The 19,079-nt window shown below is 42.1% G+C and overlaps 1 protein-coding gene across 1 annotated transcript in view; it reads left to right on the top strand.

Annotated features, from left to right (window-relative positions):
* Positions 1–2,790: 2,790 nt before the first annotated feature.
* LOC110258403 (putative olfactory receptor 1F2) overlaps positions 2,791–19,079 on the top strand; it is a 28,276-nt gene continuing 11,987 nt past the window's right edge. Inside the window, exon 1 of the mRNA XM_021081688.1 lies at positions 2,791–2,914. Within this exon, the coding sequence (XP_020937347.1) occupies positions 2,791–2,914 (124 nt within the window). The remainder of the gene's footprint in view (positions 2,915–19,079) is intronic.

Here is a 19,079-nt window from a genome sequence, read left to right as displayed (position 1 = left end):
TGATGCAGAAGCAAAGAATTCTCAGTGGAGAAAAATAGTCTCTTCAGTAAACTGTACTGAGAAAACTGGATATCACAAGTAAAACAATGAAACTGGACCCCTATCTTACACAACTCATAAAAATTAGGACAAATATAAAACCAGAAATCACAAAACTCTAAGAGGAAAAACTTCCTTGGCATTGATCTTAGCAATGACTTTTATGAATATGACACCCAGGCACAAACAACAAAAGCAAAACAAACAAACTTTTCAGGGTCATACCCATATGGATATTCCCAGGATAGGGGCTGAATCGGAGCTGCAGCTGCACTCCTACACCAGTCACAGCAATGAGGGACTGGAGCCACATCTGCGACCTACACCACAGCTCACAGTAATGCCATATCCTTAACCCACTGGGCAAGGCCAGGGATCAAACCTGAGTCCTTGCGAGTACTACTTGGGTTCATAACCCACGGAGCCACAACGGGAACTCCCCTAAACAACTTCTGTGTAGAAAAATAGTATCAACAAAATGAAAATGAAAGGCAACACAGAAAATAATATGGAGGCACCGTATGATCCAGCAATCTTACTTCTGGGTATATACGGTAAGGAAATGAAATCACTATTCAAACAGATAGCTGCACCACTATATTGACTTCAGCTTCATAATAGCAAAGATATAGAAACAACCTAAGTGTTCATCAGTGGATGAGTGGATAAAGAAAATGTGAATACTACTGGAATACTCTTTAGCTATAAAAAGAAATCGTGCCACTTGCACCAACGTATTGAACCCTGAGAACATTATGTCAGTGAAATAAGTCAGAGAGAGAAAAACACTGTGTGATCTCATTTATATGTGCATGTGAAAAAAAAAAAGAATTTGGAGTAGATTGCCATGAGAGAGGAGTCCTGGGTGGGATATATGGATGACAGTAGTCAAAGGGTACAAACTTTCAGACATATGGTATACAAGTTCTGGGGCTTCATGGGACTAGGGTAACAAGATTATGTTGTATATTTGAACATTTCCACAGAGATTTAAAAAGTTGTCACTACAAAAAAAAAAGTTATGGCTACAAGAAGCAATGCATATGTTAACTGACATTGTAGTGCTTATCATTTTGCAATAAATACATCTCTCAAAAAATTAGGATATACACCTTAAACAATGTTATATGAGGATAATGTGTCAGTATAGCTAGGAAATAATTCTATTTTATTTATTTATTTTATTTTATTTTTTGTCTTTTGTCTTAGGGCCACACTAATAGCACATGGATGTGCCCAGACAAGTGGTGCAATCAGAGAGTAGCTGCCAGCCTATGCCAGAGCCACAGCAATGCCAGATCAGAGCCATGTGCATGACCCACACCATAGCTCACAGAAACACCAGACACCCAACCCACCAAGTGAGGCCACGGATTGAACCCACAGCTCCATGGCTCCTAGTCGGATTTGCCTCCACTGCACCATGACAGGAACTCCTAATTCTATTTTAAATTGTCATTTGAATGAGTGGAAACACCAAGGCCACATGAAGAGTAATTGGGGGGGGGGCATGTCTCAAACAGGACTTTCTCTCTCCATAGTACTTCATCTTAATATACATATTAAATATTAAAAATTAAACTCAAGGTTTAGGAAACAGGCACACGTGTGTTATGTGAGACACTGATTTCTTCTGAGGACACCAGCAGAATTTGATTTCCCAGAACATTGTCATGGATGACGTGCACCATAATATACAATAAACTCTGTATAAAATTCAAAAGGAAATCTCTGTGTTTGCTCTTAGCGCAAAGAAGAGTAGCTTTTCTCATTTACCAGATGAAGAAACTGAGGCTCATAGAGGCTCAGTAACTTGATAAAAACAACCGCTAAGTGAGGAGGCAAGCATTCTAATAGGAATCTCATTACCTCCATGCTAAACTTCAAAACACTGTTTGAGCCTAAACTCTGAGCACACATATTATTTTTTCCAAAGCGCCTTTCCTAAATACAACAATAACCTTGGCCTGATCCTGTGCTTTAAACTTACATAAACTAACATAAACATCAACTCACATAGAAAAATACCTTGTCCACAAACCTTCCTAGACACTACAAAGTGCATACACATCATTGACCAACACCCACCGAATCCCCTGAAAACTGCAACCTCCCCATATGGACTTAGGACCTGTCTGATTCTGGAATATACCTCAATCCACACTGGAATCCCCTAAAAGGGAAACAGTCAGTCACATAAGTATTTGTCCACCCTTGCCAATTCACAGATGGGGCAACAGAAGCATGCCTGTGAGATGTTACCATGGGGTTAAGACTGTCTGAGATTCATCTCAATGTCTAAATAAGAAGCCTCAGGGATCCACTTGTCCCCTTGGAGTCAGCTGTACTAACTGTGATTCCCATTCTGTTTTTTCTGCCTGGAGAGATCCAGGACAAACTCCCCTGAGAAGTCATTGTACCACAACACCCTCAGCCTAACAAGTGCCCCAAGAGGCCAGCAGAGCAGACCTTCGACTCCTGGGAAGCTGGCAGGGCTTCCACAACCAGGAGAGCCTCCCCCCTGAGTCAGGGCATCTCTGCCTTCTGAGATCTGGAGATGCAAAAAGCAGCAGTGAGCTGGGGACCAGGCAGCAGGAAAGTGATATGCATTTGAGTACAGGGGAGGGATAAGCATTATCCCTTTGGAGGAGGATATCAGCTCCTCCCTCCTTTCCTGCTTCTCTCCTTCCAATCAGCCCAGGATTTCATGGGAGACACAGGAAGAAGCTGAGCTTTGGCTGAAAAGGAGACATGAACCTGATGAGCGGATGTGATGCCCATCAGCTTCTGGGGAGGCTGGCAAGGAAAGAAAAGCATCTGGACAAGGAGGTGAGCTTCAGTGAGCTGGCCACCCAGGGGCTCCCCAACTCAATTGGTACCTAAATCTTTATTCCTTGATACTTTCGCATATTTCATGGATTGAGAAGTCGTAAGGTCCAAGTAAAATTTCCATGTGGCTCTTGGTTTTAAGAACATCCAGCTGGACTTCTAGGCCACCTGTACTATATGTTTTCAGGGAAGCATAACCCATCAGTAGAAAAAAAGAAAAGAAAAAAATGCATATGGTATTCCTGGCCTCCCACCCTGTGCTTTTAGAACTGTTCTTCCTGATTCTCAGCTCCAAAACCTTCCTCCTTTTTGCTACTTGTCCACATGGGTGCTCCTGACATCTTCCACCTGGAGCATCCATTCCAATTAATTTACCAAATCACCACTGAGTTTTGTATTCCACCTTCTCCAGGCAGCCCTTTCACAAATGATTCATCTTTGAATGTTGATCTGTGTGTGATAATCTGCTTTACAGACATGGCATCTCCTTGTTGCTCATAAAAAAATCAGGAACCAGCTTGGGAGCAGGTGATGAAGGACAAATCCAACCCCTCCTTTTCATCTTCATTCCAGGGCAGTGTCCACTGCATAACGACAGCTCCACACACCCCAGCCATGAACAGCCAATTACATCTGTTTGATTTGGGCCAGTTACCATGCACATTCAAATGTTCAAATTCTACCATCTCTACAGCATAGAAAGATAGGTCACATCTCGTACAACTACGAGGAGAGATTTAAAAATGGAAGAAGAAATATTGTCAGTTAAGGGGGATGGAAGGGTAATTCATGTAGGAAATTATCAAAATGAGGAAAACAGGAATTCTCATCATGGCCCAGCAAAAATGAATCTGACTAGTATCCATGAGGATCCAGGTTCCATTCCTGGCTTTGCTCAGTTGGCTAAGAATCTGTGTTGCTCTGAGCTGTGGTGTAGGTTGCTGACAAGGATAGGATGCCATATTTCTGTGGCTGTGGGCTTGGCCATTGGCTACAGCTCTGATTTGACCACTAGCCTTGGAACATCCACAGGCCACAGGTATGGCCCTAAATAGAAAAAAAAAGAAAAATAAATAAAAAGGAGTTCCCATCATGGTGCAGTAGAAATGAATCTGACTAGGAATGCTGAGGTTGTGGGCTTGATCCCTGGACTTCCTCAGTGGGTTAAAGATCTGTTGTTGCCCAGAGCTATGGTGTAGGATGCAGACATGGCTCAGATCTGACATTGCTCTTGCTGTGGCATAGGCCAGCAATGCACCTCCAATTTGGCCCCTCACCTGGGAAACTCCATATGCCATAGGTACAGCCTTAAAAATAAAAAAAAAAGAAAAAAGAAAGAAAACACTTTATGAAATGTGTGAAAGAACATGCTGCATCAAAAAAATATTTTTAAACACTTTCATAATATACGTATTTTCCTGTAGAGATTTTTGTGGTGCTCAAGGATATTTAAATAACCAACATCTCAAAATAATTGCAAATTTCTCTGTAATATGTAATTCATGAGATAGGGATGAATATGCTCGCCCTTGGGGAGACTGGATTAAGATGGCAGAATAGAAGGACTGGAGCTCAACTTCTCTCCTAAAAACAACAAAATTCACAACTAAAGCCTGAGCAATCTTCACCCAAATGGACCGGAAACCTTAAAAAAGGTATCCTACTCCAGAAGACAAAGAGGAGGCCACATCAAGAGGTAGGAGGGGCAATTTCAAGATATAAACAACCCCATACCTCCTGGGTGGGAAGCCCCATGGACTCGAAAGTAACTGGTTCACAGAGACTTACCTACAGGAGTGAGAGTTCTGAGCTACACTTCAAACTCACATGTGGGGATCTGGCACTGAGAGAAAGAGTCTCTGGAGCATGTGGCATTGAAGGTCATTGGGGCTTGTGTGTAGGAACTCCATGGGACTAGGGGAAATGGAGAACCCATTCTTCAAAGGCACACACAGACTTTCACGTGCACTGGGTCCCAGGGCAAACAAAGTCTCCATAGGAATTTGGGTCAAACCTGACTGCAGTTCCTAGAGGACATCCTGAGAAAACAGAGGTGAATGTGGCTTGTTGTGAGGGAAGGACATTGAAAGCAAAGCTCTCAGGAATATTCAGCAGCTGTGTGTTTCTCTGGAGGTGGCCATTTTGGGAATTCTGGACCCAATCATCAGTCAGCATTGAGAAGCCCCAGGGCAAACAACAATCCATGTGGGATCACAGCCCCTCCCCTCAGTAAACAGGCTACCTAAAGACCCCTCAGGCACACAGCTGCCTCTAATCCCATCCAGAGGGGTTAGAATTAGCCCCACCTACCAGGGGGCAGGCAGCAGCCCCTCCCATCAGCAGCCCCCCCCCATACTGACTTCAGCCACAGACATCAGAAATAAGAGAGGCTACAGCTCTATTATCTATAAAAAGGTCACCACACCAAAAACCTATAAAAATGAAAAGAGAGAACTATAACTCAGATGAGGGAGAAAGGAAAACCCCAAGAAAATCAGCTAAGAAATGAGAAGATTCTCAGCCTCTAGGAAAGAGTTTAGATTGTTGACGCTGAAGATGAAGCAAGACATGGGAAATAAACTGGAGGAAAATAAGGATAGCTCAGAGGAAACACTGAGCAAAGAAATACAAGATATAAAACTTAAACAAGAAGAGATTCAAAATACAATAACTGAAATAAAAAAATTCACTAGAAGCAGCTAACAGCAGAATACAGGAGCCAGAAAAATGAAAAAGCAAGGTGGAGGACAGATGAGTGTAAATCATGGATGCAGAACAGAAAAGAGAAAAAAAGACTTAAAAAAATGAAGACAGCCTCAGAGAACTCTGGGACAATGTTAAATGCACCAACATCCATATTATAGGGGTGCCAGAAGGAGAAGAGAAAGAGAAGGGGACAGAAAAAATATTCCAAGAAATAATAGCCGAAAACTTCCCTCACATGGGAAAGGAACCACTCACTTAAATCCAAGAAGCACGAGTACCATATAAAATAAACCCAAGGAGGAATACACCAAGACACATATTAATCAAATGGACCAAAATTAAACATAAGGATAAAATCTTGAAAGCAGCTAGAGCAAAGAAACATGTAACATACAAGGGAAACCTAATAAGGTTATCGGCAGATTTTTCAGCAGAAGCTCTGCAGGCAAGAAGGGAGTGGCATGATATACTTAACGTGATGAAAGGGAAAAACCTCCAACCAAGATTACTCCACCCAGCAAGGCTCTCATTCAGATTTGAAGGAGAAATCAAAACCTTCACATATAAGCAAAAGCTGAGAGATTACAGCAACATCAAACCATCCTTGCAACAAATAATAAAGGAAATTCTTAGGCAGAAAAGAACAAGAGAAGAAGGAAAGAAAAAAGATCAACAAAAACATTCCAAAGCAATTAATAAAATGGCAATGAGAACATACATATCAATAATTACCTTAAATGTGAATGGACTAAATGCCCCAACCAAAAGACATAGACTGGCTGAATGGATACAAAAACAAGACCCATATACATGCTGTCTTCAAGTGACCCACTTCACTTCTAGGGACACATACAAATGGCAAGTGAGAGGATGGAAGAAAATATTCCATGCAAATGGGAATCAAAAGAAAGCTGGAGTAGCAATACTCATATCAGACAAAATAGACTTTAAAATGAAGAATATTTTAAGGGACAAAGAAGGACATTACATAATGATTGAAGGATCAATCCAAGAAGAAGATGTAACAAATTTAAATGTCTATGCACCCAAGATAGGTTCACCACAATATATAAGGCAATTGCTAACAAACTTAAAGGAACAAATCAACAAGAACACAACAATACTGGGGGACTTAAACACCCCACTAGCAACAATGGACAGATCAACCAGACATAAAATCAAAGGAAACACAGGCCCTGAATGATGCATTAAACCAGATGCACTTAATATATATATATATATATATATATAGGATATTCCATCCAAAAGCAACAGAATGCACATTATTCTCAAGGGCACATGAAATATTCTCTAAGATTGAACACACCCTGAGCTACAACACCAACCTTGGTAAGTTTAAGAAAATTGAAATCAGGAGGGAGAAGACAAGATGGCGGAGGAGTAGGGGGACAGCTCGCCCTCTCCCACAAACACAACAAAAAAGCACATCTACAGAATAAATGACTCACACAGAACAGCAACCAATCGCTGGCAGAAGAACCTAAACTCCAATAATGGCAAGAAGTTCATATTACTAGGTAAAACAAGAGAAAAGTGGAGAGTGAGAGAAGATGAATCCGAGCAGGACCAGCGCTCCCAAAAGGGAACTGAGGAGGAGAAAACGATCCCACACCCTGGAAAGTCACCTACTCGGGGAAAAGATCAAATGAACCGGAGGCATCTCCAGATGCAGAGAAGAGTGTAGCAGTAAGTTGGAGTACTGAAAAGCCGATCAAGAACCGAACAGACCATCTGAACTATGGGCACAGTCACCAAAAATTGAGACGCCTGGGTGGGGGCTGGGAAAGGGCTGGGGATGCCTGGATGTGGGCTAGGCACCCCAGGAAAGGGCTGGGGGGGGTGGGGCAGAGTGGAGACTGCTTGGGAGGTCTAGAAACCGGTCTGTCAAGATTGACGCAGTAGAGACTGCCTGGGAGACTAGAAAACAAAGTTGTCTCAGAGGAAGAGAGCAATACTCTAGGGGTGGGGAAGTGGAAAGCCGCATCAGAGGGAACCTGGGAGAAGAGCCTGGTCTGCGCCCGTGCTGGGGAGGGGAGAGAAGAAGGGGTGGGTACCCATAGAATACTCCCCATGCCACAGCAAGCTCACAGGCCCACTAGCTTGCAAAAGCTGTGCTTCCCAGTTCATCCCCTCCTCCCACCCCCAAAACCCCCTACTCTCGCCAGACCTGGGGCTGCCTGCCATCCGGGAGGGCTGGCCTCAAAAATTGCCTGAAGCCTACCACCACAGGGGCTATCCCTGCACAGGCCTCCTTGCCCTTTGGAGGGGCTACACTTCCGCAGAGCGGCACCAAACACCACCAGGCCCCGAGAAAAGGCGTGCAGCCCAGAAAAGCTAGAACAAGCCTAACCAGGCCATGAAAAGATCTGCCTAATTCTTGGATGGTTGTTCAGAGTCAGGCTGCCCCGGGGAGGAGCTTCTTGGGTTTCCAGTGTCCCTGCTACCCGCCCAAGTCCCCAGGGGGTGCTGAGCCCTAGCGGATCAGCTGCATAGGACTGCCAGCTCCAGGCAGGACACCCTGCAGCACAGAAAACCTGCAACAAGCTTGGCTGAGCTGTAAAAAGATCTCAGACTGTCTGTCTGAGTCAGGCTGCCCTGGGGAGGAGCCTCCTGGGTTTTAAGCGGCCGTGCTAGCCACTCAAGCATTCGGGGTGTGCCCAACTCCCAGAGAATAGCTGCTCAGCACTGCCAGCCCCCTGGAGGAGCGCATGCAGGCCAGAAAAGCTGCAACAAGCTTGGCCAGACTGTGAAAATATCCGCCTATATTCGCAGGCCGTTCTTCTGAGTTGGGCTGCCCTAGGGAAGAGCCTCTTAGGTTCTCAGTGACCCAGATAGCTGCACTCCTGAGGAACAGCTGCCCAACACCACCAACCCCCTGCAAGAACCCCACAGCCTAAAAACACCAGAGCAAGCTCTGCATGACCAAGTGAAATCTGCTACCATCCTGGTGTGGACCTCCCAGTCCTGTCTGCACTCAGGAAGTCCTCCTTTGCTTCAAAGAAACACTGTTAGCCCCATCAACACCCCAGAAAAGCCACACTGCCTCAAAAAGGACTGACCAACAACGCCAGCCCTCAGGAAATATTCCACAGCAGTGACAAGGCAAACACTGATCATGGAGAGTACAACTCCCCCAGGAAAAAGAAAACAACAAGCAAGATGAAGAAGCTGAGAAACCACCCCCAGTCAAACCAACAGGAGAATTCACCTAAAGCAGTCAACAATGAAACAGATCTCTGCAGTCTGACAGACCTGGAGTTCAAAAGAGAAATAGTGAAAATACTGAAGGAATTAAGAGAAGATATGAACAGCAATGCAGATACCCTCAGAAAGGAACTAGAAAATATAAGGAGGAGCCAAGAAAAAGTGGAACATTCATTGGCAGAGATGCAAACTGAACTAAGGGCAGTAAAAACCAGAATGAATAATGCAGAAGAACGAATCAGTGATATGGAAGATGGAATAATGGAAATCACTCAATCAGGTCAGCAGACAGAAAACCGAATCAAAAAACTGGAAAGCAATATAAGAGACCTATGGGATAATATGAAGCAGGCCAATCTACGCATAATAGGAATTCCAGAAGGAGTAGAAAAAGATAAGGGGATGGAAAATATATTTGAAGAAATTATTGCTGGAAACTTCCCAAATCTAAAGGATACTGAGTTCAAGATACAGGAAGCACAGAGGGCCCCAAACAAACTGAACCCAAATAGACCCACACCAAGACACATTAGAATACAAATGGCAAAAGTTAGTGATAAAGAGAGGATCCTAAAGGCAGCAAGAGAAAAACAGAATGTTACCTACAAGGGAACCCCCATAAGAATATCAGCTGATTTCTCTACAGAAACACTACAGGCCAGGAGGGAATGGCAAGAGATATTTAAAGTGTTACAGAAAAAATTATGCAGCCTAAAATACTCTATCCAGCAAGAATATCATTTAAAATAGAAGGGGAAATAAAATTTTTTCCAACAAACAAAAACTTAAAGAATACAGCAAAAAAAAAAACCCAGGTAAAGAAATACTGAAAGGGCTTCTCTAAATCAAAAAGAAAGGAAGGAAAGGGAAAAAAAAGAAAAGAAAAAAAAAGAAGAAGAGGAAGAACTAGGACTGAGGAAACTGCAATCAGAGAGCAGTCACTCAAATAAGCCAGCATACAGATTTAATTATGAACATGCTTCAAACAAAATAAAATTAAAAAGAAAAAAATAAAAAAGAGTCATCAAAACCATAAAATGTGGGCAAAGGATGTTAGGAAATATAGACCTTTTGTTTGTTTGTATGTTTCTCTTCTTAATTTTAATATAGTAATGAAGTGTTTGAACTTACAGGACCATCAGGCTAAAACACACATTTATGGGAAGGGGTTAGCATACTTCAAAAACAGGGCAATCACAAGCCAAAACCAAATATTGCATTTGCAAAAATGAAAAAAAAATACCCTCAAGCAAATAATAACAGGAGAACATCCAACCAAAAAAAAAGAAAGGAAGAATGGAGAACCATAGAATCAACTGGAACCCGAGGTACAAAATGGCAAAAATAAGCATCTATCAATCACCACCTTAAATGTCAATGGACTGAACGCCCCAATCAAAAGACACAGAGTGGCTGAGTGGATAAAAGGGCAAAAACCTTCAATATGCTGCCTACGAGATACTCACCTTAGGACAAAGGATACATATAGATTGAAAGTGAAAGGGTGGGGAAAAATATTTCACGCCAATAGACATGACAGAAAAGCAGGAGTCGCAACACTCATATCAGACAAAATAGACTTTAAAACAAAAGACATAAAGAAAGACAAAGGACACTCCTTAATGACTAAGGGATACATCCAAGGAGAGGATGTTACTATTGTCAACATATATGCCCCAAATAGAGGAGCACCCAGATACATACAACAAATATTAACAGACATAAAGGGAGATCTGGATGAGAATACAATCATAGTAGGAGACCTAAATACCCCCCTCACATCAATGGACAGATCCTCTAGACAGAAAACCAATAAAGCAACAGAGATCCTAAAGGAAACAATAGAAAAGTTAGACTTCATTATTATCTTCAGGACACTACATCCAAAAAAAGCAGAAGACACATTCTTCTCAAATGCTCATGGAACATTCTCAAGAATCGACCACATATTGGGACACAAAGCGAATCTCAATAAATTTAGGAGCATAGAAATTATCTCAAGTATCTTCTCTGACCACAACACCATGAAATTAGAAATCAACCATGGGAAAAGGAAAGAGAAAAAAACCTACTACATGGAGACTAAAAAACATGATACTAAAAAACCAATGGGTCAATGAGGAAATCAAGAAGGAAATTAAAAACTACCTTGAAACAAATGATAATGAAGACACAACCTCTCAAAATCTGTGGGAGGCTGAGAAAGCAGTGCTCAGAGGGACATTTAGAGCAATACAGGCCTTTCTCAAAAAAGAAGAAAGATCCCAAATGGACAACTTAACCCTCCACCTAAACGAATTAGAAAAAGAAGAACAAAGAAGTCCTAAAGTCAGCAGAAGGAAGGAAATTATAAAGATCAAAGAAGAAATCAATAAAATAGAGACTCAAAAAACAATAGAGAAAATTAATAAAACCAAGAGCTGGTTCGTTGAAAAGGTGAACAAAATGGACAAACCCCTGGCCAGACTCACTAAAAAGAGGAGAGAAAGAACCCAAATCACCAAAATTATAAATGAAAAAGGAGAAATCACAACAGATACAGCAGAAATACAAAAAACCATAAGAGAATACTATGAACAACTACATGGCAACAAGTTTGACAATCTGGAAGAAATGGACAATTTTCTAGAATCTTACAGCCTGCCAAAACTGAATCAAGCAGAAACAGACCAACTGAACAGACCCATCACTAGAAATGAAATTGAAGAGGTCATAAAATCATTCCCTACAAATAAAAGTCCAGGACCAGATGGCTTCACAGGTGAATTCTATCAAACATATAAAGAGGAACTGGTGCCCATCCTCCTTAAACGCTTTCAAAAGGTTGAAGAAGAAGGAATACTCCCAAAGACATTCTATGATGCCACCATCACCCTCATTCCAAAATCAGACAGAGATACCACCAAAAAAGGAAACTATTGGCCAATATCATTGATGAATTTTTTTTTTTTATTTTCCCACTGTACAGCAAGGGGGTCAGGTCATCCTTAGATGTATACATTGCAGTTACAGTTATTTCCCCCACCCTTTCTTCTGTTGCGACATGAGTATCTAGACATAGTTCTCAATGCTATTCAGCAGGATCTCCTTATAAATCTATTCTCGGTTGTGTCTGATAAGCCCAAGCTCCCAATCCCTCCCACTCCCTCCCCCTCCCATCAGGCAACCACAAGTCTCTTCTCCAAGTCCATGATTTTCTTTTCTGAGGAGATGTTCATTTGTGCTGGATATTAGATTCCAGTTATAAGTGATATCATATGGTATTTGTCTTTGTCTTTCTGGCTCATTTCACTCAGTATGAGATTCTCTAGTTCCATCCATGTTGCTGCAAATGGCATGATGTCATTCTTTTTTATGGCTGAGTAGTATTCCATTGTGTATATATACCACTTCTTCCGAATCCAATCATCTGTCAATGGACATTTGGATTGTTTCCATGTCCTGGCTATTGTGAATAGGGCTGCAATGAACATGCGGGTGCATGTGTCTCTTTTAAGTAGAGCTTTGTCCGGATAGATGCCCAAGAGTGGGATTGCAGGGTCATATGGAAGTTCTATGTATAGATTTCTAAGGTATTTCCAAACTGTTCTCCATAGTGGCTGTACCAGCTTACATTCCCACCAGCAGTGCAGGAGGGTTCCCTTTTCTCCACAGCCCCTCCAGCACTTGTTATTTGTGGATTTAATAATGATGGCCATTCTGACTGGTGTGAGGTGGTATCTCATGGTAGTTTTGATTTGCATTTCTCTTATAATCAGCGATGTTGGGCATTTTTTCATGTGTTTGTTTACCATCTGTATATCTTCCTTGGAGAAATGTCTATTCAGGTCTTTTGCCCATTTTTCCATTGATTGATTGGCTTTTTTGCTGTTGAGTTGTATAAGTTGCTTGTATATTCTAGAGATTAAGCCCTTGTCAGTTGCATCATTTGAAACTATTTTCTCCCATTCTGAAAGTTGTCTTTTTGGTTTCTGTTTGGTTTCCTTTGCTGTGCAAAAGCTTTTCAGTTGGATGAGGTCCCATGGGTTTATTTTTGCTCTAAATTCTATTGCTTTGGGAGACTGCCCTGAGAAAATATTCATGATGTTGATGTCAGAGAGTGTTTTGCCTATGTTTTCTTCTAGGAGGTTGATGGTGTCCTGTCGTATATTTAAGTCTTTCAGCCATTTGGAGTTTATTTGTGTGCATGGTGTGAGGGTGTGTTCTAGTTTCATTGCTTTGCATGCAGCTGTCCAGGTTTCCCAGCAATGCTTGCTGAATAGACTTTCCTTTTCCCATTTGATGTTCTTGCCTCCCTTGTCAAAGATTAATTGACCATAGGTGTCAGGGTTTATTTCCGGATTCTCTATTCTGTTCCATTGGTCTGTCTGTCTGTTTTGATACCAGTCCCACACTGTTTTGATGACTGTGGCTTTGCAATATTTCTTGAAGTCTGGGAGAGTTATGCCTCCTGCTTGGTTTCTGTTTCTCAGGATTGCTTTGGCGATTCTGGGTCTTTTGTTGTTCCATATAAATGTTTGGATTGTTTGTTCTAGTTCTGTGAAGAATGTCATGGGTAATTTGATAGGGATTGCATTGAATCTGTAGATTGCTTTGGGTAGGATGGCCATTTTCACAATATTGATTTTTCCAATCCAGGAACATGGAATATCTTTCCATTTCTTTACATCTTCTTTGATTTCTTTGATTAAAGTTTTATAGTTCTTGGCATATAGGTCGTTTACCTCTTTGGTCAGGTGTATTCCGAGGTATTTGATTTTGTGAGGTGCAATTTTAAAAGGTATCATTTTTTTGTGTTCCTTTTCTAATGTTTCATTGCTGGTATACAGAAATGCAACTGACTTCTGAATGTGAATCTTATATCCTGCCACTTTGCTGAATTTATTAATCAGTTCAAGGAGTTTTGGGATAGAGTCCTTAGGGTTTTCTAGGTATAGTATCATGTCATCTGCATACAGTGACAGTTTGATCTCTTCTCTTCCTATATGGATGCCTTTTATTTCTTTTGTTTGTCTAATTGCTGTGGCTAAGACTTCCAAAACTATGTTGAAGAGCAGTGGTGAGAGTGGGCATCCCTGTCTTGTTCCAGATTTGAGTGAGAAGGCTTTCAGTTTTTCCCCATTGAGGATTATATTTGCTGTGGGTTTATCATAAATGGCTTTGATTATATTCAGGAATGTTCCCTCTATACCCACTTTGGCGAGGGTCTTGATCATGAATGGATGTTGAACTTTGTCAAATGCTTTTTCTGCGTCTATTGAGATAATCATATGATTTTTGACCTTTTTTTTTGTTAATGTGGTGTGTGATGCTGATGGATTTGTGTATGTTGAACCATCCTTGTGAACCTGGGATGAACCAAACCTGGTCATGGTGTATAATTTTTTTGATATGTTGTTGGATTCGGTTGGCTAAGATTTTGTTGAGAATTTTTGCATCTATATTCATCAATGATATTGGGCGATAGTTTTCTTTTTTGGTGGTATCTCTGCCTGGTTTTGGAATGAGGGTGATGGTGGCCTCATAGAATGTCTTTGGGAGTATTCCTTCTTCTTCAACCTTTTGAAAGAGTTTAAGGAGGATGGGCACCAGTTCCTCTTTATATGTTTGATAGAATTCACCTGTGAAGCCATCTGGTCCTGGGCTTTTGTTTGTAGGGAGTGATTTTATGACCTCTTCAATTTCATTTCTAGTGATGGGTCTGTTCAGTTGGTCTGTTTCTGCTTGATTCAGATTTGGCAAGCTGTAAGATTCTAGAAAATTGTCCATTTCTTCCAGATTGTCAAACTTGTTGCCATGTAGTTGTTCATAGTATTCTCTTATGGTTTTTTGTATTTCTGCTGTATCCGTTGTGATTTCTCCTTTTTCATTTATAATTTTGGTGATTTGGGTTCTTTCTCTCCTCTTTTTAGTGAGTCTGGCCGGGGGTTTATCCATTTTGTTTACCTTTTCAACGAACCAGCTCTTGGTTTTATTAATTTTCTCTATTGATTTTGAGTCTCTATTTTATTGATTTCTTCCTTGATCTTTATACTTTCCTTTCTTCTGCTGACTTTAGGACTTTTTTGTTCGTCTTTTTCTAATTCATTTAGGTGGAGGGTTAAGTTGTCCATTTGGGATCTTTCTTCTTTTTTGAGAAAGGCCTGTATTGCTCTAAATGTCCCTCTGAGCACTGCTTTCTCAGCCTCCCATAGATTTTGAGAGGTTGTGTCTTCATTATCATTTGTTTCAAGGTAGTTTTTAATTTCCTTCTTGATTTCCTCATTGACCCATTGGTTTTTTAGTATCATGTTTTTTAGTCTCCATGTAGTAGGTTTTTTCTCTTTCCTTTTCCCATGGTTGATTTCTAATTTCATGGTGTTGTGGTCAGAGAAGATACTTGAGATAATTTCTATGCTCCTAAATTTATTGAGATTCGCTTTGTGTCCCAATATGTGGTCGATTCTTGAGAATGTTCCATGAGCATTTGAGAAGAATGTGTCTTCTGCTTTTTTTGGATGTAGTGTCCTGAAGATAATAATGAAGTCTAACTTTTCTATTGTTTCCTTTAGGATCTCTGTTGCTTTATTGGTTTTCTGTCTAGAGGATCTGTCCATTGATGTGAGGGGGGTATTTAGGTCTCCTACTATGATTGTATTCTCATCCAGATCTCCCTTTATGTCTGTTAATATTTGTTGTATGTATCTGGGTGCTCCTCTATTTGGGGCATATATGTTGACAATAGTAACATCCTCTCCTTGGATGGATCCCTTAATCATTAAATAGTGTCCTTCTTTGTCTTTCTTTATGCCTTTGTTTTAAAGTCTATTTTGTCTGATATGAGCGTTGCAACTCCTGCTTTTCTGTCATGTCTATTGGCGTGAAATATTTTTCCCCACCCTTTCACTTTCAATCTATATGTATCTTTTGTCCTAAGGTGAGTTTCTTGTAGGCAGCATATTGAAGTTTTTTGCCTTTTTATCCACTCAGCCACTCTGTGTCTTTTGATTGGGGCATTCAGTCCATTGACATTTAAGGTGATAATTGATAGATGATTATTTACTGCCATTTGAACCTCGTGTTCCAGTTGATTCTAAGGTTCTCCATTTTTTTTTTTTTTTTTTTGGTTGGATGGTCTCCTGTTATTATCTGCTTGAGTGTTTTTTTTTTTTCATTTTTTGCAAATGCAATATTTGGTTTTGGCTTGTGATTGCCCTGTTTTTTAAGAATGCTAACCCCTTCCCATAAATGTGTGTTTTAGCCTGATGGTCCTGTAAGTTCAAACACTTCATTACTATATTAAAATTAAGAAGAGAGACATACATATAAACAAAAAGGGTTATTTACCTCCTGACATCCCTTGCCCACATTTTATGGTTTTGATGACTCTTTTTTATTTTTTTCTTTTTAATTTTATTTTGTTTGAAGCATGTTCATGATGAAGTCTGTATGCTGGCTTATTTGAGTGACTGCTCTCTGATTGCGGTTTCCTCAGTCCTAGTTCTTCCTCTTCCTCTTCTTCTTTTTTTTTTTTCCTTTTCTTTTTTCTTCCCTTTCCTTCCTTTCTTTTTGGTTTAGAGAAGCCCTTTCAATATTTCCTTTAACCTGGGTTTTGTGTTGCTGTATTCTTTAAGTTTTTGTTTGTTGGGAAATATTTTTATTTCCCCTTCTATTTTAAATGATATTCTTGCTGGATAGAGTATTCTAGGTTGCATATTTTTTCCTTTTAGCACTTTAAATATCTCTTGCCATTCCCTCCTGGCCTGTAGTGTTTCTGTAGAGAAATCAGCTGATATTCTTATGGGGGTTCCCTTGTAGGTAACATTCTGTTTTTCTCTTGCTGCCTGTAGGATCCTCTCTTTATCACTAACTTTTGCCATTTTTATTCTGATGTGTCTTGGTGTGGGTCTGTTTGGGTTCAGTTTGTTTGGGGCCCTCTGTGCTTCTTGTATCTTGAACCCAGTATCCTTGAGATTTGGGAAGTTTCCAGCAATAATTTCTTCAAGTATATTTTCCATTCCCTTATCTTTTTCTACTCCTTCTGGAATTCCTATTATGCGTAGATTGGCCTGCTTCATATTATCCCATAGGTCTCTTATATTGCTTTCCAGTTTTTTGATTCGGTTTTCTGTCTGCTGACCTGATTGAGTGATTTCCATTATTCCATCTTCCATATCACTGATTCGTTCTTCTGCATTATTCATTCTGGTTTTTACTGCCCCTAGTTCAGTTTGCATCTCTGCAAATGAATGTTCTAGTTTTTCTTGGCTCCTCCTTATATTTTCTAGTTCCTTTCTGAGGGTATCTGCATTACTGTTCATATCTTCTCTTAATTCCTTCAGTATTTTCACTATTTCTCTTTTGAACTCCAGGTCTGTCAGACTGCAGAGATCTGTTTCATTGTTGACTGTTTTAGGTGAGTTCTCCTGTTGGTTTGACTGGGAGTGGTTTCTCAGCTTCTTCATCTTGCTTGTTGTTTTCTTTCTCCTGAGGGAGTTGTACTCTCCGTGATTGGGCAGTGTTTGCCTTGTCACTGCCGTGGAATATTTCCTGAGGGCTGGCGTTGTTGGTCAGTCCTTTTTGAGGCAGTGTGGCTTTTCTGGAGTGTTGATGGGGCTAACAGTGTTTCTTTGAAGCAAAGGAGGACTTCCTGAGGGCCGACAGGACTGAGAGGTCCACACCCCGATGGTAGCAGATTTCACTTGGTCATGCAGAGCTTGCTCTGGTGTTTTTAGGCTGTGGGGTTCTTGCAGGGGGTTGGCGGTTTTGGGCAGCTGCTTTTTAGGGGTGTATCACCCCCTAGGTGCTGGAGAAGCTATCTGGGGCACTGAGAACCTGAGAGGCTCTTCCATAGGGCAGCCCAACTCAGAAGGACAGCCTGAGAATGTAGGCGGATCTTTTCACAGTCTGGCTGAGCTTGTTGCAGCTTTTCTGGGCTGCAGGGGCTCCTGCCTGGAGCTGGCAGTCCTATGCAGCTGGTCCACTAGAGCATCCCCTGGGGGCTTGGGCGGGTAGCAGGGCTGTTGGAAACCGAAGAGGCTCCTCCCCGGGGCAACCCGACTCAGAAAAAACTGTCCGAGAATTAGGCCGATCTATTCACAGCCTGGCTAAGCTTGTTCTAGCTTTTCTAGGCTGCAGGCCTTTTCTCTGGGGCTGGTGCTGTTTGGTGCTGCTCTGAGGAAGTGTAGCCCCTCCAAAGGGCAAGCAGGCCTGTGCAGGGACAGCCCCTGCGGTGGTAGGCTTCAGGCAATTGTTGAGGCCAGCCCTCCCGGATGGCAGACAGCCCCAGGTCCATGAGAACGTAGGGCGTGGCGGGGGTGGGGGGAGGGGATGCACTGGGAAGCAGAGTTTTCAGCTAGCTAGCGGGCCTGTAAGCTTGCTGTGGTGTGGGGGGTATTCTATGGGGACCCACCCTTTCTTCTCTCCCCTCCCCAGCAAGGGCGCAGACCAGGCTCTTCTCCCAGGTTCCCTCTGATGTGGCTTTCCCCTTACCCACTCCTGGAGTATTGCTCCCTTCCTCTGTGACAGCTTTGTTTTCTAGTCTCCCAGGCAGTCTCTGCCCCATCAACTGGTTTCTAGACCTCCCAAGCAGTTTCCGCTCTGCCCCGCCCCCCTAGCCCGGGGACTAATCTCTGGAGCCGAGGTCTCGGTGCCCAGCCCCCCCCCCAGGCATCCCCCGGCCCTTTCTCAGGGATTAACCTTCGGCGGCGAGGTCTCGGTGCCCAGCCCCCACCCAGGCGTCCCCCGGCCCCCTCTCGGGGACTAACCTTCAGAGGGGAGGTCTCGGTGCCCAGCCCCCACCCAGGCGTCTCAATTTTTGGTGACTCTGCCCGTAGTTCAGATGGTCCGTTGGGTTCATGATCGGCTTTTCCGAACTCCAACTTACTGCTACACTCTTCTCTGCATCTGGAGATTCCTCCGGTTCGTTTGATCTTTCGCCCGGTAGGTGACTTTCCAGGGTGCGGGATTCCTTTCTCCTCTGCAGTTCCCTTTCTGGAGCCCCCGTCTAGCTCGGATTCGCCTTCTCTCACTCTCCTCTTTTCTCCTGTTCTGCCCAATAATGTCACAAATTTCTTGCCATTATTGGAGTTTAGGTTCCTCTGCCAGCGATTGGTTGCTGTTCTGTGTGAGTCATTTATTCTGTAGATGTGCTTTTTTTGTTGTGTTTGTGGGAGAGGGCGAGCGTGTCTTCTTGTCCTCTCTCCTCTCATTGATGAATTTAAATGCAAAAATTCCCAACAAAATCTTAGCCATCCGAATCCAACAACATATCAAAAAAATTACACACCATGACCAGGTTG

The sequence above is a fragment of the Sus scrofa genome, unplaced genomic scaffold (genome assembly GCF_000003025.6).
Source record: "Sus scrofa isolate TJ Tabasco breed Duroc unplaced genomic scaffold, Sscrofa11.1 Contig1995, whole genome shotgun sequence".
NCBI lineage: Eukaryota > Metazoa > Chordata > Mammalia > Artiodactyla > Suidae > Sus > Sus scrofa.
Note: the sequence above shows the minus strand (reverse complement) of the source record. Positions and strands in the feature narration are given on the sequence as shown.